A 27,299-nucleotide genomic window follows, 5' to 3' on the forward strand; every position below is an offset into this window, starting at 1 on the left:
AAACCATAAAAAGCTACAATAATTGAAACAGTGTAGTACTGTTCTAAAGGCAGATATATAAACCATTGGAGTTAAATAAAAGCCTAGAGATAAATTCTTCCATATATTTTCAAGTTATTTTTGACAGGGTTTCTAAGAACATTTGGTGAAGGAAATACTAATCTTTTAACTAAGTATTGTTGAAAAATAATAATTACATGAAAAAGAATAAAATTGGACCCTTACCTAACACCATATACAAATATTAACTCAAAATAGATAAAAGACCTAAATATAAATCTTAAGACTATAAACTTTTAGAAGAAAATCTGGGTCATAAAACCTCACAACATTGAAATTGGCAGTGATTTCTTGGATATGATTTCAATGGCACAGGCAACAAAAGGGTAAACAAACTCCCTAAAGAATAAAAAAAAATTGTATATCCAAAGACAATGTAAACAGAGTTAAAAGTTACTGATAGAATGGGATAAAATATTTCCAAATGCTATATCTGAAGGTATATTAATATTCCAACTAGAAATCCTAAAAATTAGCAACAATAAAAGCAAATAATACAATTTAGAGATAGGTAAAAGACTAACATAAATAATGAATGTCCACAGATAACCAATCTTAGTTGTCTGTTGGATGGAAAATCTTGTTTCTCTGGTTCTGGTGTGTGTTACCTATTTCTTCTTTGTAATTAATCTCTTTGAGTATTTTCTGTAGCGCTGGTTTTGAAGACATAAATTCCTTCAGTTTCTGTTTGTCATGGAAGCTTCTTATTTCCCTATCTAATTTGATAGAAAGTTTTGCTGGGTAGGAAATTTTTGGCTGGAAGTTGTTTTCTTTCAGAGTTTGGAATATGTTACTCCAAGCCCTTCTGGCTCTCATGACTTGGTTTGGGAAGTCTGGAGTGATTCTAATTGGTTTGCCTCTGAATGTCACTTGGCCCTTTGTTTTTGTTGCCTTTAAGATTCTCTGCCTGGCTTCCACATTGGTCATTTTGACTATTATGTGATGTGGGGGTCCTCTTCAATCCTGTCTAAAGGGAGTTCTATAAGTTTCCTGGACCTGTGTATCGACCTCTTGCTCTATGTTTGGAAAATTTTCTGCTATTACTTCCTTGAAGAGATTGTTGATCCCTTTGGTTTCACCTTTTTTTCCCTCCTCTATTCCAATTATTCTTAGGTTAGCTCTCTTAAAATGGGCCCATATTTCTTCAATGTCAGATTCCTGCTGTCGGATTTTTTTTTCTAGATTAGAAACTATGCGTTCATTTTTGGAATGATCATCTTCTAAGAGCGAGATTCTATTCTCCATGTGGTCTAATCAGTTGTTTGTACTTTGAATTGAGGCCTTTATTTCATTAATTGCATCTTTTTGGCTGTCTCTGCATTCTTTTCAAAACACCTCTATTTTTTCTACAGTTATTTTCCTGATTTGATCTTCTAGAAATCTCTGAATTTCTGTTTTATTAGGTTCTGATGTTGTGGGGTTGTGGGCATTCATTGCTCCGTTGTTATTCCTCTTTCCCATGATTTCAGAAGTTTGTGCCTTCTCTGGGTTCTTCCCTTGGGTCACTACGACTTCACTTAAGGTGCTCTGGATCTCGAGTCTGTGGTATCTCGGTCCCCACTACTCCTTCACTGGGTTGTATCGCAGAGTTTCAGACCCAGGGAGTCAATTGAGGCTGCTTTAGACCATGGGGTGGGGGGGTTCCAGGTTGGGCGTTCTCCTATGGTGTGATATCTCTGCCACCACCACTCCCTCACTGCATCAAGTCCCTGGGAGTACAGTACTGGGATTTCTCCTCTTGGGCCACAATTTGACTCACTGTTGGTGTGTGCGCTGATGGAACTGTAGTGGACTCGGTGAATTCGCTGCTGCTGCCGCCTGTGGCAATATGGCGCTGCTGCCATGCCCTCGCCTGTGAGGCTGGCATATTTCTTCTCTGGTTTTGAGTTCCACTCTGAGTCCCTGCAGGGTGTGCTGAGCCCAGCCCCTGGGAGGTTTAGACACTCCCTGCGCTGAAAAATCTGCCAAATTCTGCCCGGTTGTTCAGCAGTGGCTCACCTCGGCTCGCTGTCCGCTGCTTCTCTCTGGAGCCTGGTGGGCTGTTGAGTGCGTTGGTCTGGTGCCGTCCGGTAAATTTGCTGCTGCTGCCGGCAGTAAGGCGCTGCTGCCGCATCCTCGGGCATGAGGCCGGCGTATCTCCTCTGTGGCTCTGAGCTCCATTCTGAGTCCCCCTCCTCTCTGGGGCCTGATGCTGCAAGGGAAGATGGTGCACCACTCCGCTCCACGCTGCGGCTCCGGCTGCAGCACTGCGGTCTGGTTTTTTTCTGGTGTCTCGTTTTTCCAGCCCTCTTTTTCTCTGTCCCTTGTAATTACATTTTTTGTTTCTCTGCTGATGGTGTTTTCTGGCTATGAAAGGCGCTGATTTTGTGATTGTGCTGATAGAGATTGGTTGTTAGCGGGGCTCGTAAGCCCCGCTTTTCTCCATCGCCATCTTCCTGGAAGTCCCCATGTATTGTTATTTGTATTCTTGATGATTGGTCTTTTAATTGAGGTTAGATGGAAGCTCAGTGCAGTTTTGATTTTCATCTCCCTAATTGCTTATAATGTTGAATGTTTTTCATGTATTAATTGACCATTTGTATCTCTTCCTTTGTGAAGTATGCATATGCATTTAGTTTAATTGTCCATTTCTTTCTTTTTTTTTTTTTTTTCCGATACTGGGGATGTAACCCAGGGGCATTCTACCTGCAAACCACATCCCTAGCTCCTTTTTTTTTTTTTTTCTTTACTTGTATTTTATTTTATTGGTGGTACTGGGGTTCCTGGAAACACTTCTAGCTCCAGGTTACACTCCCAGACCTATTTTTTATTTTTATTTGGAAACAGGGTCTCTTAAGCCAGCGAGGCTGGCTTAGAACCTGCGCAATCCTCCTGTCTCCGCTTCCCAAGTGCGGGGATTACAAGTGTGTGCTACCACACCCGGTTATTCTTTATTTTTAAAATAGGGTCTCACTGAGTTGCAAAGGGCCTTACTAAGTAGGGAAGTGAGGCTGCTTGCCAACCCAGATCCTCCTGTCTCAGCCTCCCAAATACTGGGAGTACAAGCCACCATGCCTGCCTTAATTGCCCATTTCTTGATTGGATTATTTTTTAGTGTTAAGTCTTTAAGTACATTGTATATTTTAAGTATTAGTCCTCTGTCAAATAGCTGGCAAAAATCTTTTTCCATTTTGTGGACTTCCTCTTTAGACTGTTTTCTTTGCTGAACAGAAACAATGCCATCCTGTTTATTAATTCTTGTTTTAATTTGCTGAACTTTAGGGGTCTTATTGAGGAGGTTTCTAGCTGTTACCCATGTGTTGGAGTGTTGTACCTATGCCCTTCTCTAGTACTGTCAAAGAACTCTGGTCTGATTTCTAGGTCTAGTACTTCGAGGACTTGTAAATTTCTTCCTCTAGTACTTTCAAAGTCTCTGGTCTAATTTTCAGGTCTTTGATCTATGTTGAGTTGACTCTTGTGCAGGGTGAGAGGTTGAGATTTAGTTCCATTTTTCTGCAGATAGAGAACCAGTTTTATTATCTACTCTGTTAGTGGCCATTTTGTTTCTCAAACTCCTCAAACTCTGGTGACTATCTGGATATTCCTTACGGTGCCATGAATGCCATATTATGCGTGTACTAGAGGAATGTACCACAAAACATGAAATAAGTCATATTTCAGAAGATACTAGTTGGGTTATTTTGTGTGAAAATGTAAGACCATGTTAAAAATGTAAAGTTTGTTTATCTATCTATTTATTTTTATTGGTAGTCATACATCTTAATGAGGTATAAAATAGTAGAGGCATACATGCACACTTCACTCATTTAGCTCTTCCCCAATTCCCACCCATTCCCTCCCTCCTCTTTCCTTCTCATGTTTGGCTTAGTGATTGACTTTGATATGTTTGTGAATGTATATTATGTACATTAAGGAATCTCCGACTTCCCCCCCTCACATTTGCCTCAGCTAGGTTGCCTTATTTGCTCATCTATGGTTTCTCCTTCTTAGTCTAGAATTCCTTCTATGACCCTTTTCTCCCTAGCTTCCTCATATTAGGGAGAGCATACATTTTTTTTTTTTACTTTTTGTGACTGACTAATCTCACTTAACATAATGTTCTCCACTTCCATCTATTTCCCTGCAAAGGACATAATTTTATTCTTCTTTGTGGCTGAGTAAAATTCCATTGTGTACATATCCCATAGTTTTGTAATCTATTCATCCACTGATGGACATCTTAGCTGATTTCATAGTTTGGCAATTGTGAATTGTGGTCTGAGAACATAGATATGCATGTATTAGTTTGGTAGTTTGGTTTCCATTCTTTTGGATAGATACCCAGAAGTGATATTGCTGCATTATATGGTAGGTTGTTCCAATTCTTCTGAGGATCTTCCATACTGTTTTCCAAAGTGGTTGCACTAATTTGCAATCCCACCAACAATGTATTTGAGTTCCTACTTCTTCATCTCTTTGCCAGTATTTGTTGTTGCTTTGTTTTGTGTGTGTGCACCTGTGTGTGTGTGTGTGTGTGTGTGTGTGTGTGTGTGTGTTACTAGGAATTGAAACCAGAGGCATTCTACCTCTGAGCTCCACCCCCAGCCCTACTTTTTATTCTTTATTTTGAAACAGGGTCTCATTAAGTTGCAGGGGGCCTCACCAAGTAACTGAGGCTGGCAGCGAACCTAGGATCCTCCTGTCTCAGTCTTCCAAGTATAGGGATTAGAAGCATGTGCTACTATGCCCTGCTGTTTGTGTTTTTAATGATTGCCATTCTCATTGGAGTTAGGTAAAATCTCTGGGTAGTTTTGATTACATCTCTTTGATTCCTAATGGTGTTGAACATTTTTTCATACATTTATTGGCCATTTGAATTTCTTCTTTTGTGGCTATATAGACATTTAAATAGACATTTCTATTTAGTTCACTTGCCCATTTTTGATTGGGCTATCTGTTTTCTTAGTGCTGAGTTTCTTGAGTTCTCTGCATATTCTAGATATTAGTCCTCTTCTCAGAAGTTAGTTTTCAAAAATTTTCTCCTATTCTATTGTCTCTCTAATGAGGTTCTTAATAGTTTAGTTTCCTTTGCTCTAGAAAAGCTCTTTGGTTTAATGCAATCCCTTTTAGTTTCAACAAGACCTTTGGGGTCTTGTTGAGAAAGTTTTACCTGTGCCTATGTGTTGAATGTTGGACCTATGCCCTTTTGAAGGAGCTGCAGGGTCTCTGGCCTAATTTTCAGGTCTTTGATTAATCTTGAATGGACTCTGATGCAGGGTGAGAAAGTGGGGTTTATTTCCATTTTTTCTGCATATGGTTAACCAGTATTGCCAACACCATTTGTTGAAGAGGATATATTTTTTTCCAGTGTTTGTTTTGGCCTCTTTGTCAAAAATCGATTGGCTGTAGTATTAGGATTTTTTTCTGAGTCTTCTATTCTGCTCCATTGGTCTATATGTCTGTTTTTGTGCCAGTACCATGCTGCTTTTATTACTATGGCTTTGTAATACAGTTTGAAGTTAGGTATTGTGATGCCTCCTTCATGGTTCTTGTTGCTGAGAACTACTTTGGCTATTCTGTTTTTTTTTTGGGGGGGGTGTTCCAGATGAATTTAAGGACTGATTTTTTTATGTCTGTGAGGAATGACCTTGGTAATTTAGTGTGTATTGCATTGAATCTGTACTTCACCTTTGGAAATGGCCATTTTGATGTTATTCTGCTTGTCCACGGGAATGGAAGATCTTTCCATCTCCTAAGGTCTTTGTTGATTTTGTTTTTCTTTTGTAGAGGTCTGTTGCCTCTTTGGTTAGGTTCATTCCTAAGGATTTTTTGTGTGTGAGATATCATGAGTGGAAGTGTTTTGTTGATTTTTCTGTTGATTTATGGTTAGCATACAGAAAAACTGATTTTTTAAAGATTAATTTTATATCCAAACACTTTGTTGAATTTGTTGATTAGGTTTTTTGTTTGTTTGTTTGTTTTTTTTTTTTTTTGGTGGTACTGGGGGGTTGAACCCAGAGGCTTTCTTCCTCCAGGCTATACTCCCAGACCTAGTTTATATTTTATTTGGAAACAGGGTCTCACTAAGTTACTGAAAGCCTCACTAAGTAGCTGAGGCTGGCTTGGAACCTGTGAGATCTTCCTGTCTCAGCCTCCGGAGTGTGGAGATTACAAGCGTGAACCAACACGCCCGCTTGTTGATTAGCTTTATAAGGTTTTTTATTGTGTTTGTTGAGTCTTCTAAATATAATAAAAATGTAAAGTTTAATAACTTGTTTTACCATATGGAGCCAAGTAGGGTGACTTCATAAATAAATTTGTCATTGAAATAGTTATTCGTTTTTCAAATTAAACTAAAACAAAGTTTACTAAACAAATGAAAAATGTCTTTACTGTTTTTTCTTTGGGTCTTCTTTTAATAAGATTTTGAAAAGGCAATAATGATATCATAGTATAATATTAATAATGCCTACTGCTAATATTTTTAGGAACAGAGAGAGAATACAAATTGGAGTCTACACAAAAGGTGGCTAAATATTTAAAAGCCGCCAGGCATGGTGGTTCATGCTTATAATCCCAGCAGTCGGGAGGCAGAGACCAGAGGATCATGGTTCGCAGACAGCCTCAGCTACTTAGCGAGACTCTTCACAATTCAGTGAGACCCTGTTTCAAAAAATAAAAAAGACTAAAAAATTAGGGCTGGGGGTGTAGATCAGAGGTAATTTGCCCCTGGGTTCCATCCCCGATACCGCAAAAAAAATAAATAAATAAATAAAATAAAAGCCATAAATCAAGCTTAAATAATATTAAGTAAAATATGTTGATATTTTATCTTAAAAATATACTTTCATGACAAATATCCCTATTTTATTTTATTTTGTTTTACTTCAGATGGAACCTAGGGTCATTCTACCTCCAACCTATACCCCCAGCTCTATTTTTTATTCTTTATTTTGAAACAGGGTCTTACTGACTTGCAAAGGGCCTCACTAAGTGGCTGAGGCTGGTCAGGAATCCTGATCCTCCTGTCAAATGCTGGGATTATAAGCATGTGCCACCACATCCGGCTGACATATATACCTTTATACTGACTTTGGAAGGCTAGGACCAAATTTAAAATTCTTAGAATCTTTTATGGGCTGAATGTGTCCCTCTAAAATTCAAATGTTGAAGTCCTAAACCCCAGTCTGATGCTATTAGGAGATGGGGACCATGGAAGGGTAATTTACAGGAGAGTGAGGCCCTCACAAATGAAATTAGTGCCCTTAGTCAAGAGACCCCAAAAATCCCCTCCCTCTTCCCCCCACCATATGAGGACAGAAGATGGCCACCTATGAACCTAGAATCTGCTGATGTCTTAATATAGGACTTCCTAGCTTTCAGAACCTCAAATTGTATTTAAGCCACCCAGTTCATATTAGTTTGTTGTAGCAGCTCAAATGCACTTAGAAGGATCAGTTAGCCTCTCAACTGCTCACAAAATTCTGTGTGTCTCCCTCAGTTTTAGCTTTTTATAAGGTTTTTAGAAAAGTTCTTAACAAAGAAAATAGAGAAGGACTGCTCTTGTACATTCCTGTAGCGTCATGTGCTGTGTAGGTCCTTCAAGTCCCCTCTGTTCCCCTGTTTGCTTTGTTTGACGCCTGCCTTTGATCTTCCCCATCCCTAGCATAATTTCTTGGAAGGATGTAGGATAGTAGTTTCCTTACTGCCAGTCTCTCCATCTTCCTACCTATTCTGTCCTACTATCAGATTAGGTTTTTTGGCTTTTGAAACCAAAATATGGTTATGTTCCTATCATACAAATAGAGTTTTAAGTCAGGGAAGTCCACATTTCTTAGCATACTATAAAATTTTGTTTTGATCTGAACCCAGTTTAGCTATTCATCTCTATCTCTTATTTTTTTCCTATGCAACCATTTTTTTTAAATTCTCAGTCTGGCTTGTATTTCTTTCATTTATTTATTTATTTATTTATTTGCGGTTTGCGGATGGAACTCAGGGGCATTCGACCTCCGAGTTACACCCCCTGCCCTATTTTTTATTTGTTATTTTGAAACCGGGTCTCACTGAGTTGCAGAGGGCCTCACTAAGTAGCTGAGGTTGTCCATGAACCATGATCCTCCAGGTCTCAGCCTCCCAAATGCTGGGATTACAAGCGTGTGCCACCGCGCCCTGCTTTGTATTTCTATTTCTAACTGTAATGTCTTGTATTTGTTAGTTTTCTCTACCTAGAAGGCACTTTTCCTCCCACTCTCCCATAGTACTCCTATTCATCCCTCAAAATCCAATCAGATGTCATCTTTATTACAAAACCTTCCCTGAACAATGTGTTCACACCGTCACCTTCTCTTAGCACCTCATCCTGACTGCCACCTTAACTGCTTCCATGCCTATTCTTTCCCACGAGACTGTCAGTCCAGCGAAGTCAAGGATCCTGTTTTAGTTGGCATTATTTCCTCGTTGGCTGGCACAGTATCTAGCTTCTAGTAAGGGGGTATGTGTTTTTTGATGATAAGCATGTTTTGGATTGCTAGTATTTACATGTACTGTATTTTCTCCATCTACATCACAAATCCTTAAAAAACTAAAAATACTTAAAATCATGTTTTACTTGTTAATTTTTACATAAAAATAAACGAATTGTTTACAGCATTTTTTAGGCAATATTTTACTAAGCATTAGGTGGCAGTAGTGTGTTGTACTTGACTTTACCTTTGGAAGTGGGTTTTTGTTTTTTTTTTTAGCTTTTGTAATCTTAATGTGGTATCAAAGTGTAAAGGACATACTTTGCAGTAGTTTTATGCCTAACTTTTGGTAACACAATTTTATTTTAACAAGTAGCCTCTTATATAAACAAAACAACAAAACACAGCCATGTCAATGTGTATCCCTCTTGAGTAAACTATATTCAGATTTATTAGAGAATTACTACTGTGCAGTCTTAACAGAACTTGTTTAATGGATGCTTCATAATAACATTGATTTTTAATAATAAAAAACAAAAATTATCTCAGAGGATATGTGTTTTCTTGATACCTTAAGAAGCTAACTTAGCCCTTTATCTCAAAAATAGTATACTAAGTTCATTGCATTTAATTACATTTATTAACTGCTTCTTTTCTTTCCTTTTCTTTTTTTAACTCATCAGTTTCTATCACTACTAAGATAATCTATCTTATTTATTGAGTTTCATTTTAGATTATTTTCTCTCATTACTAAGCATTAAGAATTAAGGATTGTTATCATCTTTCCAGCCACATGCATTCAGTTTCGTCATTATTTTTTAACACTAATGTGTTAAAACACCAATACTTTAGTGTATGTTTCATTCCGCTTGTGGTTTCTTATAGCTTATAAAATTAGATCAATGAAATCATATTTTAAACTTTGTACATTTTGGGTCCACAGGAGCATTCCTACAAAAAAATAGATAACTTTTTTTTTTTTTTTTGGTGGTACTGGGGTTCCTGGAAGCCCTTCTACCTCCGGGCTACACTCCCACGGGCTACACTCCCAGACCTATTTTTTAACATTTTTATGTGGAAACAGAGTCTCTTAAGCCAGCGAGGCTGGCTCTGAACCAGCGCGATCCTCCTGTCTCCGCCTCCCAAGCGCGGGGATTACAAGCGTGCGCCACCACGCCCGGCGTAAAAATAGATAACTTTTATAGGAAACTATTTTAGAGTTGATTCAAATAGATATAGGTAGAGTTACTCTGTCGTGTTTCCTTTCTCATATTTTCTTTACTTTCCTATCTCAAGGATAAAGCACTTGAGGGAATTCAAAGCCAGTGTACTAGTATCATTTATGTGGAAGATCAATTAATAAAAGGAGAACATGAGAGCGTTGACAGAACACACCACCTAATTAGTACCTGACGGCCTTGGTGGCCACAGAGCGGAGCTCAAGGTTGCTGTAGGAGAGCAGCTCTATACGGTCTCTCTACGTACATCACCACTCTTATTTAGCAAGATGACTTGAATTTGGCATTGGTTTCTTAAGTCCTTCATTATACAAAAACCATGTCTTCTCTAAATCCAGAGAACAGGTGAAGTTGGCCAATGCCCTACTGTTAATTATTATTTGGGGAAATTGGAAGCAGAGTGTTTATCTTGGAATTCTCTCCATAGCTCATATTGAGTATGTCACTGAAGACTTACTTGATATGATTTTAAGAGGGGGTATCTGGCTTTATACTTAGATCAGTTACTGTGTAAGCCACTGCACAAGGCTTAAAATTGTGTACAACCACCAAGAAATAGGAGCTAGCATACACCTGCACATAGAAGAGAAAAAAAGGTATGTTATTAGCCAGAGGAATTGGTTTAAGATTATATTTTAGAGTTACTAAATCTACAATTCAAAGTTTGTTACAGATGTCAGTTTTCATTTTGAAAAGCATTTACCACAATCAACCCCTTATTATTCTGCTTTTTACATTTCTTCCTTTTTCAAATCTGTCTCAATTCTTTATTTGAAAAACATCAATACTTATAAATATTGCACACCTTTTTTTCTTCAGCCTCTTGCTGTCTTTTACTTCTTTTTTATTCCTTTACCCTCATCTGCTCTCCAGTTCCCTCTTCCTCTAGGCCTCCCTTTCTCTCTCTCCTCTTCTTTTACCTATTTCACCTGTATTGCCCCCTATGTAAACACACACTTCTTTCTTTTTTCCTTTTCTGTTTCGCTTCTTCCTTAGAGCTACCCAGTATTCTCCAAATGAGCTTCTTAATTTTGATCTCAAAGGCACTGTTGTACTGACACTTAGCAGAAAAATTTAAAAATATGTTCAAAAGTCAGGTGGCATCTTAAAAATATTAATGATGTTCAAATAGCTCTTTTAGAGGGTGGAGGCAATCAGAAATTCTGGTAGGCCTAAAACATGTATACTTATTCATATGACTCTGCCAGTTTAGCTAAGTAATTATACTGAATCCTAACCTAAAGACTCTCTCTGAAGAGCATAAGACTAAATTATATGTAGGATTTTATTATAATTAAATTCAAAAGACTATTCACAATGATAACTTAAAAGGACTGCTGACATGTTATGTAGCCAGAGCTGTATGGGAGCATATTGCTTTTATTTGTATATTAGCTTGCAAATTCTTTGATATTCATTGATATTCACGCAGAAACTGAGAAAGACAAGTTGTTATTAAAGACTTAAAATCACAAGATTTTTAAGTACTTGGGAGGCTGAGTCAGGAGGATTGCAGGTTTAGGGAAAACTTCAGCAAGTAGTGAGACTCTCATCAACCTGTTCCAAATGAAAAATAGGGCTGGAGGTGTAGCTCAAAGGTAACTTGCCCGGGTTCAATCCCCAGTGCTGAAAAAAAAAAAATCACAAGTTTTCTTTTCATTTCATTAACTTGCATAGGTATGTTTGTATGTGTATAATTTTGTCCAAAATGGGCAAATCCCAGAGGTAAACAATTGATTAGTAGTTGTTGGGGGAGGAAGAACAGGAATAAAAATGATAACTGGTAGGCACAGGATTTGTTTTTTAGGAGTGATGAAAATGTTCTGCAGTTAGATAGTTGAGATGATTGTACCACTCTATAAATACCCGAAGAAACCACGAAATCAAGAAATGGAAAACTGAATTGAATAAACACTTCACAAAAGAGATACCAATGGCCAATAGATAGATGAAAAAATGTTCAATATCATTAGTAATCAAGGAGATACAAATGAAAACTACAGTGAGATTTCGTCTAACCCCAATTAGAATTGTAAGCCTAAAGAATAAAGAAGTCAAGTAATAATTAGTGTTGTCAAGGATGTGGGGAAATTGGAACTCTTCTACACTATTGGTGGGATTGCAAACTAGTTCATTCACAATGGAGATTATTGTGGAGATTCATCCATATGATGTGGCTATGCCACTCCTGGGTATTTTTCCAAAGAGGTTGAAACCAGAGAACTACAATAATATATGCCTACCCATGTTCAGAGCAGCACAGTTCACAATAGCCAAACTATGGAACCAACCTAGGTATCCATCAACAGATGAATGGATTACAAAATTATGGTATATACACACAGTGGAATTCTACTCAGCAAGAAAGAAGAACAAAATTCTGTCTTTTATAGAAAATGAAAGGTCCTGGAGAACATTATGTTAGGTGAGGTTAGCCAGTCACAGAAAGTGAAGGGTCATATGTTTTCTTTAATATGCTCAAGCTAGGGAGTAGTTGATATACAAGAGGGACTTCAGATGATGCAGGAGAAACCAAAGTGGAGCCAGGGAGGAGGTCTAAGGGAAGAGGAGGAGGAAGACTGAAGTTCATCATGGAAGTACCATTGATGGAGCAATTTAGGAGATGTTTTGAGGGGAGATGAAAGAGAAGGGGCAAAGCCGGGCGTGGTGGCGCACGCTTGTAATCCCTGCACTTGTGAGGCTGAGACAGGAGGATCACACAGGTTCGAAGCCAGCCTCAGCTACTGAGTGAGGCTCTCAGCAACTTAGTGAGACCCTGTTTCCAAATAAAGTATAAAATAAGGTCTGGGAGTATAGCCCAGAGGTAGAAAGCCCTGGGTTCCATCCCCAGTACCACCAAAAAAATAAAAAGAGAAGGGGCAAGAGGGTTGTGAGAAAAGCAGATGAAAAGGGAGGAGTTAGGAAGTGTTGGTAAGCTCTGCATGTGGCTGTCAGAGTGCTTGAAGGATAACAGCAAAGAAATGGAGTGGTTTAGAATTCACAGGTAGTGGTGAAACTTGGTTCTTTCTTCATCTTGCTTTGGGAGGAGAGAGATTAGGAATATGGTAAGCATTTGGCAGGGGGAGAAGGTTTCTGTTTTTCTCTTTTTCTAAAATCATGAGAATAAGAATCTACTGATTTTATGAAATATTTTAATAAACCTTTTTATGCTCTGGAAAATCAAAAGCAGATTTTCATGAGAAACAAGTGTTGCAGGATGCAGTTCCAGTTGTCAGATATTGTGGTCAGATTTACTAATGCCTTATTACTCATAAAATTCTCTGAACATGACCTTTACCATTTAATGTCTCAACAGATATCCAAAGAAATGAGTTTTATCTTTAGTAATGAGTTCCTCAAAATATTGTGATGACTAGACCCAGAAAAGCATAAGACTCTGAAAAAATAAACCATAATAAGCCCTTATTCCATGTTTATGTGTGTTCTGCATTTTGAAATTCCTTGGTGGTACTCTGCATTATAATCTGTTTAGAATGTGTATCCACTGTGATATCATGGAAATTCAACAGTGGTTGTATTGGGGCTTGGCAAGATGATACATGAATGGGATTCTGTCCCAAGAATCATTGGCAAAAAGAAAAAACAAAAAACAAAATACCATCCAACTCTCTTTTTGCTAAAACACTTATAAAAATCTGTTTTATGACACTCCCTTTTTGGTAGTATAAAATTATTATGTGAAACAAACACTTTATTTCAGGAAGACTAGAAAGAAGGTAGAGAAAGGAACATTCAAATTTTCTTTTTAACAAAATTAGCCTTTCCCACATTTAAATCTCACAGCTACTACCTTAGTCTGTTTTGTGCTTCTATAATAGAATACCTTAGACTAGGTAATTTATAATGAACAGAAATTTATTGGCGTACAGTTCTGGAGGATGGTAAGTCCAAGATCTCGAGGCTGGCATCTGGTGAGAGCCTTTTGCTGTGCCATCCCATGGCAGAAGGCAGGGCGTGTGCGTGTAGGGGGATTAAATTTTCCTTTAACTTCCGTATTTTAAGCAATAGAAACTAATAATATTCATCTCAGACTTTAGCCTACATGATAATAATTGCCTGGAGAGTTTGGTGAGACACAGGTTTTGGAGTTCTATGGGGTTCCCAAAATGCTGTTCAAGCAATCTCTCGGATTACACCAGTGCTGCACATAGAAGAGGCACATTTTGTGTAGCACTGAGGTGACACATTGTGACAGCCACTACAGAATTAGTCATTTAGAAAGCATTTGGACTTAATATGCAGAGAGAATCTTAGATGAAAACAAATGTTCCATATTGGACACATTGCCATAAAAATATCAGCTAATATGAATGAAGATTTCTTGATAAAAGCATTAACAGTTATATAATTAGGAAACAGAACCTACACTGTTGAAATAGTACATAATTTTCTTTATGTCCTCTTATAGCCCCTGAGTTCAATTCCCAGTACCGCAAAAAATAAAAAATAATGAAATTTCGACATTTATGAAGATTTTTTTTCTATTGAGATATGGTCAACATGCAATGAAAAATGAGTTTGATGAGTTTTCATATGATGTAACCACTATCCCAGTAAAAATATAAAACATTTCCATCCCTTCAAAAAAATTCCTTCATTCCCCAATTTTCTTAATTCCCACTCCCTTTTCCTATCTGTAAATCGACTTTGATTTCTGTAGCCGTGGAAGAGATTTACTGGAATTTAGACTTCATGTTAATGTAATCACGTAGTATGCATTCTTTTCTTTTTCTCAACAGAGAATGTTTTGGGCATTCATTTTATATTACTGACTATATCATGTATCATGTTTTTTTATTGTTGACTAGTATGCCTTTACATGGATTTAATAAAATTTGTTAATTCATATTCATTTCGATAGACATTTTGTGGTTCCAGTTTGGGACTATTATGAATAAGACTTAAGCAATTCTTTTATGAGTCTTCCTATTGATAGATTTTTAAGTTTTATGTGGATCATATTGAAAATGGCATACATTCAGAGTGTGCTTAGTGCCCTCTCCATGTTTTATATTTTGTTTCTCTAGGTAAATCTCTAGGGAAATTTCTTAATCATAGAGTAGACATATATCTAACTTTGTAAGAAACTGCCCCATCATTTTCTGCTACCAGTATGTGAGATTTTCAGCATTCCCATGTTGAACATTTCCATGTTACCAACATTAGATGCTATTAATCTTTTCCGTTCCTGCCATTCTATTTGGTGTGTTTAGCATCTCATTCTAATCTTAATTTATATTTTTCTAATGATTTGTGAAAAAGTTTGGGCACAATTTTATATGCAGATTTTCTATCAGTCAATTTTGGTTAGAAAAATACCCTTAGTTTTTTCCCCCTGGTTTTTAATTAGTTCACCTTTTTATTTATTTTTCTTCCTTTTTACTGGGAGGGGGTCAGTAGGGATTGAGCTGCACCCCTAGCCCTTTTTAATTTTAATTTTATTTTTATTTTTCTTGAAGAAAGGTCTCACTAAGTTGCTGAGGTTGTTCCTGAACCTGAGATCTTTCTTCAGTCTCCTGCGTAACTGGGGTTAGAGGCATGTGCACATTGCTCCTGGTTTAGTTTGTCTTTTTATCATGGACAAAGGTCTTTTCCCTCCTTCCCTTTCTCCTCCCTCCTTCCCTCTCTCCCTTCCTTTCCTAGACACAGGTACTGATACATCTGTAACTATTTTTTTTCCCCAGTTTATCGCTTACCTATTCATTTTCTTTTCTTCTTTTTTTTTTTTTTTTTTTTTTTTTTTTTTTTTTTGCGCGCGCGTCTGGGGATGGAACACAGGGGCATTCGACCTCCGAGCTACAGCCCCTGCCCTATTTTTTATTGTTCATTTTGAAACAGGGTGTCACTAAGTTGCAGAGGGCCTAAGTAGTTGAGGCTGTCCGCAAACCGCGATCCTCTGGTCTCAGCCTCCCAAATGCTGGGATTACTAGCGTGCACCACCACGCCCGGCTCCTATTCATTTTTTTAATGGTGTCTTTGATGAGTGGAAAGTTTTAAATTTTGAGTTTAGTTTATAAGTTTTGTGTCATATAGTTTGTGCTTTTTGTTTTCTGTCCATCTATGATGATCCTAAGGAGCAAAGATACTCTCATTTGTTTCCTTATAGAAACGTTATGATTCTATGTTGTGTGATTATGTTTCTGATTAATCCTGAATTCATTTCTGTATATGGAATGAGATAGTGTGTAATGTTATTTTTTTCCCACATGGATATCCAGCTGTTGCAAAACCATTTGTTATATAAATACTGCTACAGTTTGGATCTTGAATGTCCCTTAGAGGCCTATGTGCTGCAAATTTGGTCCTGAGCAGGTGGTCCTATTGGATAGGGATGGGGCCTAGTGGTCCTATTGGATAGGGATGAGGCCTAGTGCTCCTATTGGATAGGGATGGGGCCTAGTGGAAGCCCTTGATTGAGATTATTGAGATGCTGGCCCTTCCTCTTCCTTTCTTTGCTTTCTGGCCACCACAAGGTGATCTTTGCCGTGTGCTTCTGCCATATGAGATCCTGCCACCACATGACCAAAGCAATAGGGCCACTTGATCACAGGCTGAGATCTCCAGAATTGTGAGCCCAAATAAACCTTTCTTCCTTAGAAGTTTATCTCAGGTACTTGTTACTGCAGTGGAAAGCTGTCTAACACAAACACTTTTCTTCCTTTGTTGAATTGCTCTGGCATCTTTATTGAGTCAGTGGGCCATATATGTATAGTCAATCTCTAGACTCCTTATTCTGTTCCACTGATCTAGTCGTATATTTTTATACCAATATTGCAGATTTGATTGCTATAGTTTTATAGTATTTTTTGAAATATAAGTATTATAATGATCTTACCTCTTTCTTTCTTTTTCTTTTTTTTTTTCCTTTGGTGGTACTGGGGGTGGAACCCAGAGGCTTTCTACCTCTGAGATATACTCCAAGACCTATTTTATACTTTATTTGGAAACAGGGTCTCACTAAGTTGCTGAGAGCCTCACTAAGTAGCTGAGGCTGGCTTCGAACCTGTGTGATCCTCCAGTCTCAGCCTCCCAAGCGCAGGGATTATAAGTGTGCGCCACCACGCCTGGCTTACCTCTTTCTTTAAAGAAGCTTACTGGAAAAATTTTTTTTTTGGTACTGAGGATTGAACCCAGAGGTGTTCTACTTTTGAGCTGCACCCCCAGTCCTATTTAATTTTTTATTTTGAAACAGGGTCTCAGTAAGTTGTGGAGGGCCTTGCTAATAAATTGCAGGGGCTGGCTGCAACCTGTTGATCTCTTTATTTTAGCCTCCAAGATTTGGGATTACAGGGTTTACTACCATACCTGGCTGCCTGCTGTAATTTTTATAGGGATTGGATTAATTTATCAATTTATGGAAAATTGACATGATTCTTGCTGCCCATGAACATGTTATTCTTTCCCATTTGGTGAGATATTTTTAAATCTCTATTAGTGGTGTTACATAGTTTTCAGTGTAGAAGCCTTACTCATCCTCCATTTGGTTTTTTCTGATGTGAATGGATTTTGTGTGTGTGTGTGTGTGTGTGTGTGTGTGTGTGTGTGTGTGTGTGTGTTACTGGGGATGGAACCCAGGGGCATCGTACCTCCGAGCTACACCCCCAGCCCTAATTTTTATTCTTTATTTTGAAACAGGGCCTCGCTGTGTTGCAGAGGGCCTCGCTAAGTTGCTGAGGTTGTCCATGAACCATGATCCTCCAGTCTCAGCCTCCCGAATGCTGGGATTACAAGTGTGCGCCACCATGCCTGGCCCATGAGTGACTTTTTAAAAATTGTTTCTTTTTATGCTATTGTTAATGGTACATTTTTAAAATTTTATTTTCTCTTTATTGCAAGATTTGCCAATTTCTTTTTTTAATCTTTATTGGTGCTTTGTAATTATATCTAATAATGGGATTCCTTGTGATATATTTGTATATGCACATAGCATAAATTGGTCATTTCGTTTCCTCAGATCTTCCTTTTACCCTTCCCTACCCTGCTTTCTTTCTTATTTAGGTTTCTCTTTTGTTTGAGATTTGCTGATTTCTTAGTTTTGACATCATTTCTTCCAACAGACTAAGTTCTTCCATCATCTAAATGTATTTCAACTAGTACTAAAATAAAATGAAAGTCAGTTAAATAAACTTCGCAAGACTAACTTTTAGAATGTCTACTTTATAAATTAAGGTGATATCAATATTTTCTCTACTTGTTTATCTCCACGAAATTCTTTGTTGTTTTTAAGATTTAGCTAGTGTTTTCTGATAGTAGAAAGAAGTCCATGCTATTTCTATTTCTGTTTCTGAATTTTCAATTAAATAGTAATCTCCTAGAGTACAAAATGCTTTACATTACTTCTGTCTTCCATTTGATAAAAGATGAGTGAAGTTGCGCCGGGGTTAGCTTTGGGATCTCAGGAGTAGAAAGGTTTGGCCAGTGGGAATTATAAGAAAGAAGGTATAAGAATAAAGTGAACTGACAATGGGAGGGAAATGACTGTCGCTGTTTTATGGTGATGTGATAATAAATGAAAATACATCTCAGACTTAAAAATAGCAGGGAAAGATAAACATTCATTCTGGGATTGAAAAGTCTCAAAACCGAGGATTAGAGGCTTATTTTCCCATTGCCAATAGAAAATTATTTCAGATTAAAAAAAATTTTTTAAAGAACATTTACAAGTTTTTGGTACTAGAGATTGAACCCAGGGGCATTCTACCAATGATTGTGCACCCCAAGCCCTATTTTATTTTATTTATTTATTTATTTATTTTTGGTGGTACTGGAGTGGAACTCAGGGGCTTTCTACCTCCGGGCTATACTCCCAGACCTATTTTCTATTTTATTTGGAAACAGGGTCTCACTAAGTTGCTGAGAGCCTCACTAAGTAGCTGAGGCTGGCTTTGAACCTGCGTGATCCTCCTGTCTCAGCCTCCCAAGTGCTGGGATTATAAGCATGTATCATCACTCCTGGCTCTTATTTTTTATTTTAAAACAGACCTCTCAACCCGGGCATCCCCTGACCTGCAAAGAAAAAAACAAAAATAAAACAACAACAACAACAACAAAAACAGGCCTCTCTAAGTTGTGGAAGGCTTCACTAAATTGCTTAAGGCTGGTCTTTAACCTGCCATCCTCCCGTCTCAGCCTTCCCAGTAGGTATTTTAAGTGTGTGCCACCATGCTTGGCTTTGTTTCAGATTTTAAAACTTGGTGGCTTAAGACAACAGAAATTTATTATTTTACTGTTCTGTAGAGCCAGAGTGTAAAGTCAATGTAATTGGACCTAAATGAAGGTATTATCAGGCCTGCACTCCCTCTAGAGGCTCTGGAGGAGAAGCCACCTCTTGGTCTCTTCAACCTTTGGCGCTCTTTAAGGCCAGCGCCATCTTCACGCAACCTTCTCCTCTGCCTCTTCCTTATAAGAACATTCTGATTGCATCTTTAACATAATTATATGTGCAGGTTCCTTTTTTCTTTTTTAAATACTTTTATTAGTGCATTGCAGCTAAACATCATAGTGAGGTTCAGTGGGATACAGACATAAATGTACACAGCTCTTGGTGTATGCTCCTCCTCATCCCACCCCATTACGGTTCCTTTTTGTTCTAAATAAAGAAAAGTTTGCAGGAACCAAGGGTTCTACATTTGATTCTTAGGGGGGGGCATTATCAACCTACCAAAGACTTTATTATTCCTTTTTAGACCGTCATTTTTTTCTGCAACTTGCTGTCAAGACAGATTGGACTGAGGCTTTAGCATGCCAAATGACATACTTATTTTCATGCTATAATTGGCATTTTTAATTGGAATGTACCTATTATATGGATGTTATAGAATGATAATGAATTGTAGTAACATAACAGAAGAGACTTAAAAGCCTCAGAGCGTGACCTATTTAATAGTAATCAGGAAAATACCAAATTAGAGAAAGTGATTAAATTGTCTTTTGACTGTGATAGAACTGATATGCAACTCATAGTAAAATTTAGTGATTGATGGATTTTAGTTTGGGGCAGTCAAGAACTTATTCCTAGTTTTGCAGAGCTTTCTTGGTTAGATTGGTATCTGATCAAGACAATCAATTAGATTTTCTACAGTGGCCTATTAGAAGTTATGTATTTTTAAAGCTGTACTCCTGTAGAACTAGAAGTGTAGAATGATTTCTCTAGGGCCTTACTTAATAATTATGATATATTAAAAGTTTTAATATGTAAATGTATAAAATGTATATATTTGTGGCATATTTGAATGTGTTTCATATGATAATATTGAATCATAAGAAGCTTGTTATAAAAATCATTTTTGCATAGTTTTACAGGAATAGGTCAGCTAGAAAACTTTAATACAGCCAACTCTGTTTTGGCTTTGGGGTATTGCTTGAATATTCCAACTTTTGAGATTGCCAGAACTTTAATATGCAAATAACTATTATGAGGATCATTTGATAAGTCATAGCCAACAAAGATGAAACAATACAACCTTAGTTTCCTTTTCTTTAGTGATTATATTTATTAGTTTAAAAACCTAAATGTTGCCGGGCGTGGTGGTGCACCTTGTAATCGCTGCACTTGGGAGGCGGAGACAGGAGGATCGCGCTGGTTGGAAGCCAGCCTTGCTGGCTTAAGAGACCCTGTTTCCAAATTTTAAAAAATATATAAAAATAGGTCTGGGAGTGTAACCCAGAGGTAGAAGGGTTTCCAGGAAACCCATTGCCACCACCACCAAAAAAAACAAAAAACAAAAAACAACAACAACAACAAAAAAAAAAAACCGTAAATGTTGATTACTGTATTTGGCATAGGGAGAAAGGAAATTTGCCAGAGCCTAATTCTTGTTCACCTTCTAATCTTCCTCCCAGCCTGCTAACTAGTTCTTCTGTGTGACCATATATCAGAATAGTTTTTGCTATGTTAGTGAGAATCATCATCAGTGTGATGTTCACCTTAAAAATAAATTCATTGTTAAAGGCAATAGTCCACGTTATAAAATGAAAACTTAAATACCTTCTGAATCCAGGATTGAGAATAAAGTCATTTAGATTCCTCTTACCACAACTTACTAAGTGACTCTGGCCTTAGCAACTTGGATAAAAAACAACATGGTACTTATAAATTTTTGTGCTCTTTTGATGTCTGCAAAGCAGTCAGTGAGAGAATTGTCTGACTGTACTACTGATTGTGGAGTGTTTGAGCCAACCACATTGACATGTCATGAAGTGTGTGAGTATTTGTCTGTTTACCTGTAAAAAAGGGAAAAAAAGAAATAGAGTGAAAAACTGTTCTATAAAAGGAAATTCCTAAGTTTACTTTTGAATTTAAAATAAGTTGTATAATATACTTGATAGAACCTTTAGAGTAATTATTGGTTCAAAATTCTGGATAAATACTCTATCAGTAATATATCAAGTGGTTCCTTATTTTCTTGAGAGTGAAAAATTGTATATCTATGTGCTATTATTACCCTCAGATTATTTTAAGTGAATTGCTTCTAAATTTAGATAATTTTTCCTACATTTGCTCAGTTAGAGACTGCTGAAAAGCAAATAGCATATCGATTTAGAAGTGCTGTTAGATAAAAAAAAAAAGAAGGGAGAATAGTAGGAAAAGAAAAGGAAGGGAGGGAATAGTATGAGTGAGTTACTCAGTAAACCACATAGTAGCATTTGAGAGTCAATGGGTTGGTACATAACTTTCTGATTTTGACCAAATAAGTATGAAGAAATTACTGCATATTGAAAACATTGTTAAGAAATTCTTAGAGTTAGAAAACTCAATGAGAAATATTCTTTATTGAATTAACTTATATTAAAATGTTCTATTGCTGGGTGTGGTGGCACATGCTTGTAATCCCGGTACTTGGGAGGCTGAGACAGGAGGATTGCAGGTTTGAAGTCAGCCTCGACAACTTAGCAAGGCCCTCTGCAACCTAGTGAGTCCTGTTTCCAAATAAGAAATAAGATCAAGCAGGAGGTTTAGCTTAGAGGTAAAATGCCTCTGGATTCAAACCCTAGTGCCCCCCTAACACACACACAGACAAAGTTTTTTTGAATTTTTAAAAGTTCTGTTTTACAAATCTGGTCCAGGATAACAAATTAGTTACTTGTGTGTGTGTGTGTGTGTGGGGGGGTACTAGGGTTGGAACCCAGGGGCATTCTACCTCCGAGATATATACTCCTAGTCCTATTTTTTAGTCTTTTTTTTTTGGGGGGGGGACAGGGTCTCACTGAGTTGTGAAGGGCCTCGTAGCTGAGGCTGTCCACGAACTGCAATCCTCCAGTCTCCACCTCCTGAATGCTGGGATTACAAGCATGTGCTACCACGTCTGGCCACAAGTTAGGGTTTTTTTTTAAATAAAAATTTTAAAATTTGTAGCTTGAAAATCTTCAGGACTGAGGAGTATGAAAGGTGTTTTACTCTTTTTATTTTAAATCATGATTGTATAATCTAGATTCATAAGAAAAATGTAGTAGTCCATTTTGTAGTAGTACCTACAGCCAAGCTTATTATATAAGGGAAGTTTTACACTGCAGAGTTTGTGCTTTCCTTTTTTCACAACCTGTTCATCTGCACGTACCTATTTCTGTTGTGTTACTCATCCTTTCTAGGTAAATTGTCCATGAGACCAATGATTCCATGAGCAAATTATCCAGAAAATGCTGTCTTTGCGCGTTGTGACAGATCATGTCACTGGTGGGTTTATAGCTACTCCAATGGTCTAATTAACCTGGCAGTTGTCTCCTGTGCCCAACACTGTCGTCTCATTGCCTTGCATGTCAGTTTTCGTCTTCTCATTGCCCTTCTTAACTCAAGCCCAGATTTATAATTTTTTTAACCTGTCCCCAGTCAACTCTCTCTACTCACCCCCACACCTTATGTTTGATTGGCAGTATCATCCAGATAAACAAAGTACAGATGTGCCAGCAGGAACAGTGGAGGAATGTAGACAGAAGTTCATCGAAATTGATCAGGCATGGAAAATTCTAGGGAATGAAGAGACCAAAAAAGAGTATGACCTGCAGCGCCATGGTAGGTACTTGTGGTGAGGAGCCACAGCCGTGGGCAGCTCTCTGAAGCACAGTCTGTAGCCTTTCCTGGGGAGCATTTTCCAGCATTTGCACCAACTTATTGCCACCTTTACTACTCTACTCCATCATTGTTTTAATTATGCCCTATTCTTGGTAGCGATTATTGTGTGTCCACTGAGAAGTTAATGAAACTACTAGAATGTGGCTTCTTGTAAAGCGATGAAAGCTGGTATTTATAAGTAAAAAAATGTTTAACTGCACATTCCTAGTTAATGTTTTATATGTATTTAATTATGTTATAGGTTATAATATTAATTATAGTACTTTTATACAGACCATATACTGTATATACAAAAAGATGCTGTGTAGGATAACATCATAAAGCATTCTGCTGTCTTTGAGACAACTTTAGGCTACGTTTCAGGATTACCTCCAGGATAAACTATTCCTTGTGAGAGGGTTATAAACGATACTTTAGGAGTGTATTTTGCGTATGTAATTTTAAAAGACATTTCTTTTTTGCTTTTTGAAAATAGCTTCTTAAAACAGTGACCGGCTCTTGTGAGAAAGAAAGAGAGAAATGTAGGTCGGGTTTGTCACACATGGTCTGCATTTACAGGAAGTGACAGGCTATCTTTCAGCACTAGCCTTGGGACAGGAGTCCCTCAGCCTTCTGTGTGGACCTTCAGTATAGACCCTACATGCGAATGTGGGGAGGGAGTCAATAATCAGTTACAGCCTGTGGGGAAAACACTCGATTGCTCTGTCTAATAGCACATGAGGCTCAGTATTGGCTGGATGTGTTGATAAAAGCTCACCATCTCTGCAGTTGGTTATTGAATCCCTCCCATTCCCTATGTTGGCACACCATCAAATCTCAAAACAACTTTAAGGCTACTGCTACTAAGATTATGAAAATTTGATTTGAGAATCAAGGCCTTATGTCTAAATATAGCATTATAAGGTATTTGTATCCTATATTTATTTTCAGAGGAAGGTGTACCAATAAAATTGTTTCTTTTAGTGTATAATACCTTTATGTGAAAAAACTTGGTAAGCTGTTTGTTTCTTTTTTTTTATTGTTGCATTGTAATCATACATGTTAGTGGGGTACAAGATGGTAGGGACATACATGCACACATTACTCATTTAGCCCTTCCCCAGTTCCCCCACCCCATTCTCTCCCCCTCCCTCCTTCTCATGTTTGGCTTAGTGATTGACTTTGATATGTTTATGAATGTATGTCATGTGCATTAGGGAGTTTCTCTCTTACCCCCTCTCATCACCCTCAGATAGATTGCCTTATTTGCTCATCTGTGGATTTTCCTTCTTAGTTTAGAGTTTCTCCTATGACCCATTTTCTCCCTAGCTTCCGCATATTAGAGAGAACATCCAATTTTTTACTTTTTGTGACTGACTAATCTCACTTAGCATAACGTTCTCCAGTTCCATCCATTACCCTGCCAATGAAATAATTTTATTCTTCTTTATGGCTTAGTAAAATTCCATTGTGTACATATTCCGTAGTTTTGTAATCCATTTATCTGTTGATGGACATCTTGGTTGGTTGCATAGTTTGGCAATTGTGAATTGTGGGGCTCTGAACATAGATACATAGATGCATTAGTTTGGTAGTTTTGTTTCCATTCTTTTGGGTAGATACCCAGAACTGGTATTGCTGGATCCTATGGTAGGTTTGTTCTCATTCTTCTGAGGAGCTTCCATACCGTTTTCCAAAGTGGTTGCACTAATTTGCAATCCCACCATCAATGTTTTAGAGTTCCTACTTCTTCATATCCTCCATTTGTAGTTAGTGTGTGTGTGTGTGTGGGGGGGGGGTACTGGTAGTACTAGGGATTGAACTCAGAGGCATTCTATCTCTGAGCTACACCCCCAGCCCTATTTTTCATTCTTTATTCTGAAACAGGGTCTCACTAAGTTACAGAGGGTCTAAGTAGCTGAGGCTGGCTGTGAACTTGCAATCCTCTTGTCCTAGCCTCCCAAGTACTGGAATTACAAGCATGTGCCAACACACCGGCTGTTTTTTATGTTTTGAATGATTGCCAGTCTCATTGAAGTAAGATGAACTCTCAGGGTAGTTTTTATTTGCATCTCTCTGATTGCTAATGATATTGAACTTTTTTTATACATTTGTTGGCCATTTGAATTTCTTCTTTTGTGAAATACTTATTTAGTTCACTTGCCCACTTTTGATTGGGTTGTTTTCATAGTTTTGAGTTTCTTGAGTTTTCTGTATATTCTAGATATTAGTCCTCTATTGGAGGAGGAGTTGGCAGAAATCTCCCATTCTGTTGGCTCTCTGTTGAAGTTCTTGATAGTTTCCTTTGCTGTACAGAGTGCTTCAGTTTAAATGCAATCCCATGTATTGATCCTCCATTTAATTTCTTGTGCCCTTGGGGTCTTGTTGAGAAAGTTTTTACCAGTGCCTATGTTTTATAGGCCTATGCCCTCTTCAAGGAGCTGTAAGGTCTGTGGTCAGATTTCCAAGTCTTTGATCCATTGTGAATTGACTCTTATGCAGGGTGAGAAAGTGGGGTTTATTTTCATTTTTCTGCATATGGTTAACCAATTTTCCCAACATCATTTGTTGATCTTCCATGCTCTTGGAATGGCAGACTAAATATCATCAGAATGGCTATTCTTCCAAAAGTGATCTATAGATTTAGTGCAATACTTATTAAATTACCAAGGTCATTCCTCACAGACGTAGAAAAATCAGTCCTTAAATTCATTTGGAACAACAAAAAAAACAGAATAGCCAAAGTAGTTCTCAGCAACAAGAATCATGCAGGAGCCATTACAATACCTGACTTCAAACTATACTACAAAGCCGTAGTAATAAAAACAGCATGGTATTGGCACAAAAACAGACACATAGGCCAGTGAAGCAGAATAGAAGACCCAGAAACTAATCTGTACACTTATGGCCAATTGATTTTTGACAAAAGGGTAAAAAACATACACTGAAAAAAAAAGAGTATTTGTTTTAATAATGATTTATTCATAGCACTAAGGTTCTTCTACTTTTTGAAAGACTTGGAGACTTTTTAAAAAAAATTAAAAACAGGATGATTGTACCTTTTAAAGAATTGGCATTGATTTTCAATTATGGCTTGAATAATGGATCTTCTGTTTGGTTTATATATCTCTTTAGTGAATATGTTTGTACTTTTTGCAAAAGAATGTAGATTGGCTTCATTTGAGAATGTGTTCTGTCCATAGTTATTTTTTGTTTTTTGTTTGTTTGTTTGTTTTTGTATTGGTGATTGAACCCAGGGGTGTTTGGCCTTTCATTTATACCCCAGTTCTTTTTTCTTTTTTTTTTTTTTTTTACTTTGAACTAATTGCTAAGGACCCCGTGAAGTTGCTGAGGCCGGTGTCGAACCTGCAATCCTTCTGTTTCAGCACCCAGTTTAGATATATCCTTTTAATCTGAGTTCAGGTGATATAAATTCCATGAAAGTATTGAATCTAATACACATGTGTGTGCTGTATCTGAGGAGTGATCTATTTTGGAGAGCCACTGAGCTCACTGGAGATGATGGTTCCCTCACGGTGTCTTTGTACATCTTTACTAGTCTTTACAATGTGTTGTGCCAATTTACTTAGGATCATGATAATTCATACAAAACTGTGGCCTGAAGAGTTTAGAGTATGTATTTTCAATGCCACTCTACTTTTTTTGCTGCTTCACAGCCTGTGTACTACAAAGAACCTATCAGTGAATTTGACCAGGAGTCTGCTGTCCAAGGAGAAAGGGTAGAGAGAGAGAGATCAGGAATCATGAAATAGCCTTTCTTGCTGGGGTATAGAGTGGGGACTTGCAGTGGAAAGAATTAGCGAATTAGAATTGCATAAAGGAAAGTTTCAGAGGTGTTAGAGTACAAATAACACATTCAAAGTGGTCTTAGTATTGTGGATTTCTTTTCAGTTTTGAGTTAAAATTTTAATGGAAGCACCCATGTCCTACTGTATCACAGAGCACTCTTGGAGGTCATTGGTGAGATCACAGTGACGTTTAGACAAACCACTGAAAGTAAGAGGTGAGCCTGATTTACAATTCAGACAAATATTCTGGAATTTATATAATACCACTTTGCTTTGCAAGTTTTTCAGGTAGATGATTGTTTAATTGAACTATTCTAGAAGGACAGTAGAAATACAACTTTTTGTGAATTTTAATACCTCAGATATAAGTATTAAATATATCCTTTACTAGAGGCTTTAAATATTGATTGCTTCATTTCAATTTTAAATGAAGATTGGTTTACTGTTATGACAGGTGTCTCATATTTAAACATATATAACTTGTAGTCGAGCGTGGTGCTCACACCTGTTATCCCAGTACCTGGGAGGCTGAGCTAGGAGGATCCAGGTTCGCTGCCAGCATCAGGTACTTAGTGAGGCCGTTTGCAAGACCCTATTTCAAAAAAATAAAGAATAAAAAATTAGGGCTGGGGGTGGAGCTTGAAGGAAAAATGCCCTGGAATCAATCCCCAGTACTGCA

At 37.5% G+C, this 27,299-nt stretch overlaps 1 protein-coding gene across 1 annotated transcript in view; it reads left to right on the top strand.

The window, feature by feature from the left end:
* The window catches only part of DNAJC24 (DnaJ heat shock protein family (Hsp40) member C24), a gene marked incomplete at both ends in the record, with an annotated part of 56,691 nt that overhangs the window by 15,785 nt on the left and 13,607 nt on the right, over positions 1-27,299 (top strand). Inside the window, one exon of the mRNA XM_080690550.1 lies at positions 22,634-22,772. Coding sequence (XP_080546676.1) covers positions 22,634-22,772 — 139 coding nt within the window. The remainder of the gene's footprint in view (positions 1-22,633; positions 22,773-27,299) is intronic.

The sequence above is a fragment of the Muscardinus avellanarius genome (genome assembly GCF_963383645.1).
Source record: "Muscardinus avellanarius genome assembly, chromosome: 1".
Taxonomy (NCBI): domain Eukaryota; kingdom Metazoa; phylum Chordata; class Mammalia; order Rodentia; family Gliridae; genus Muscardinus; species Muscardinus avellanarius.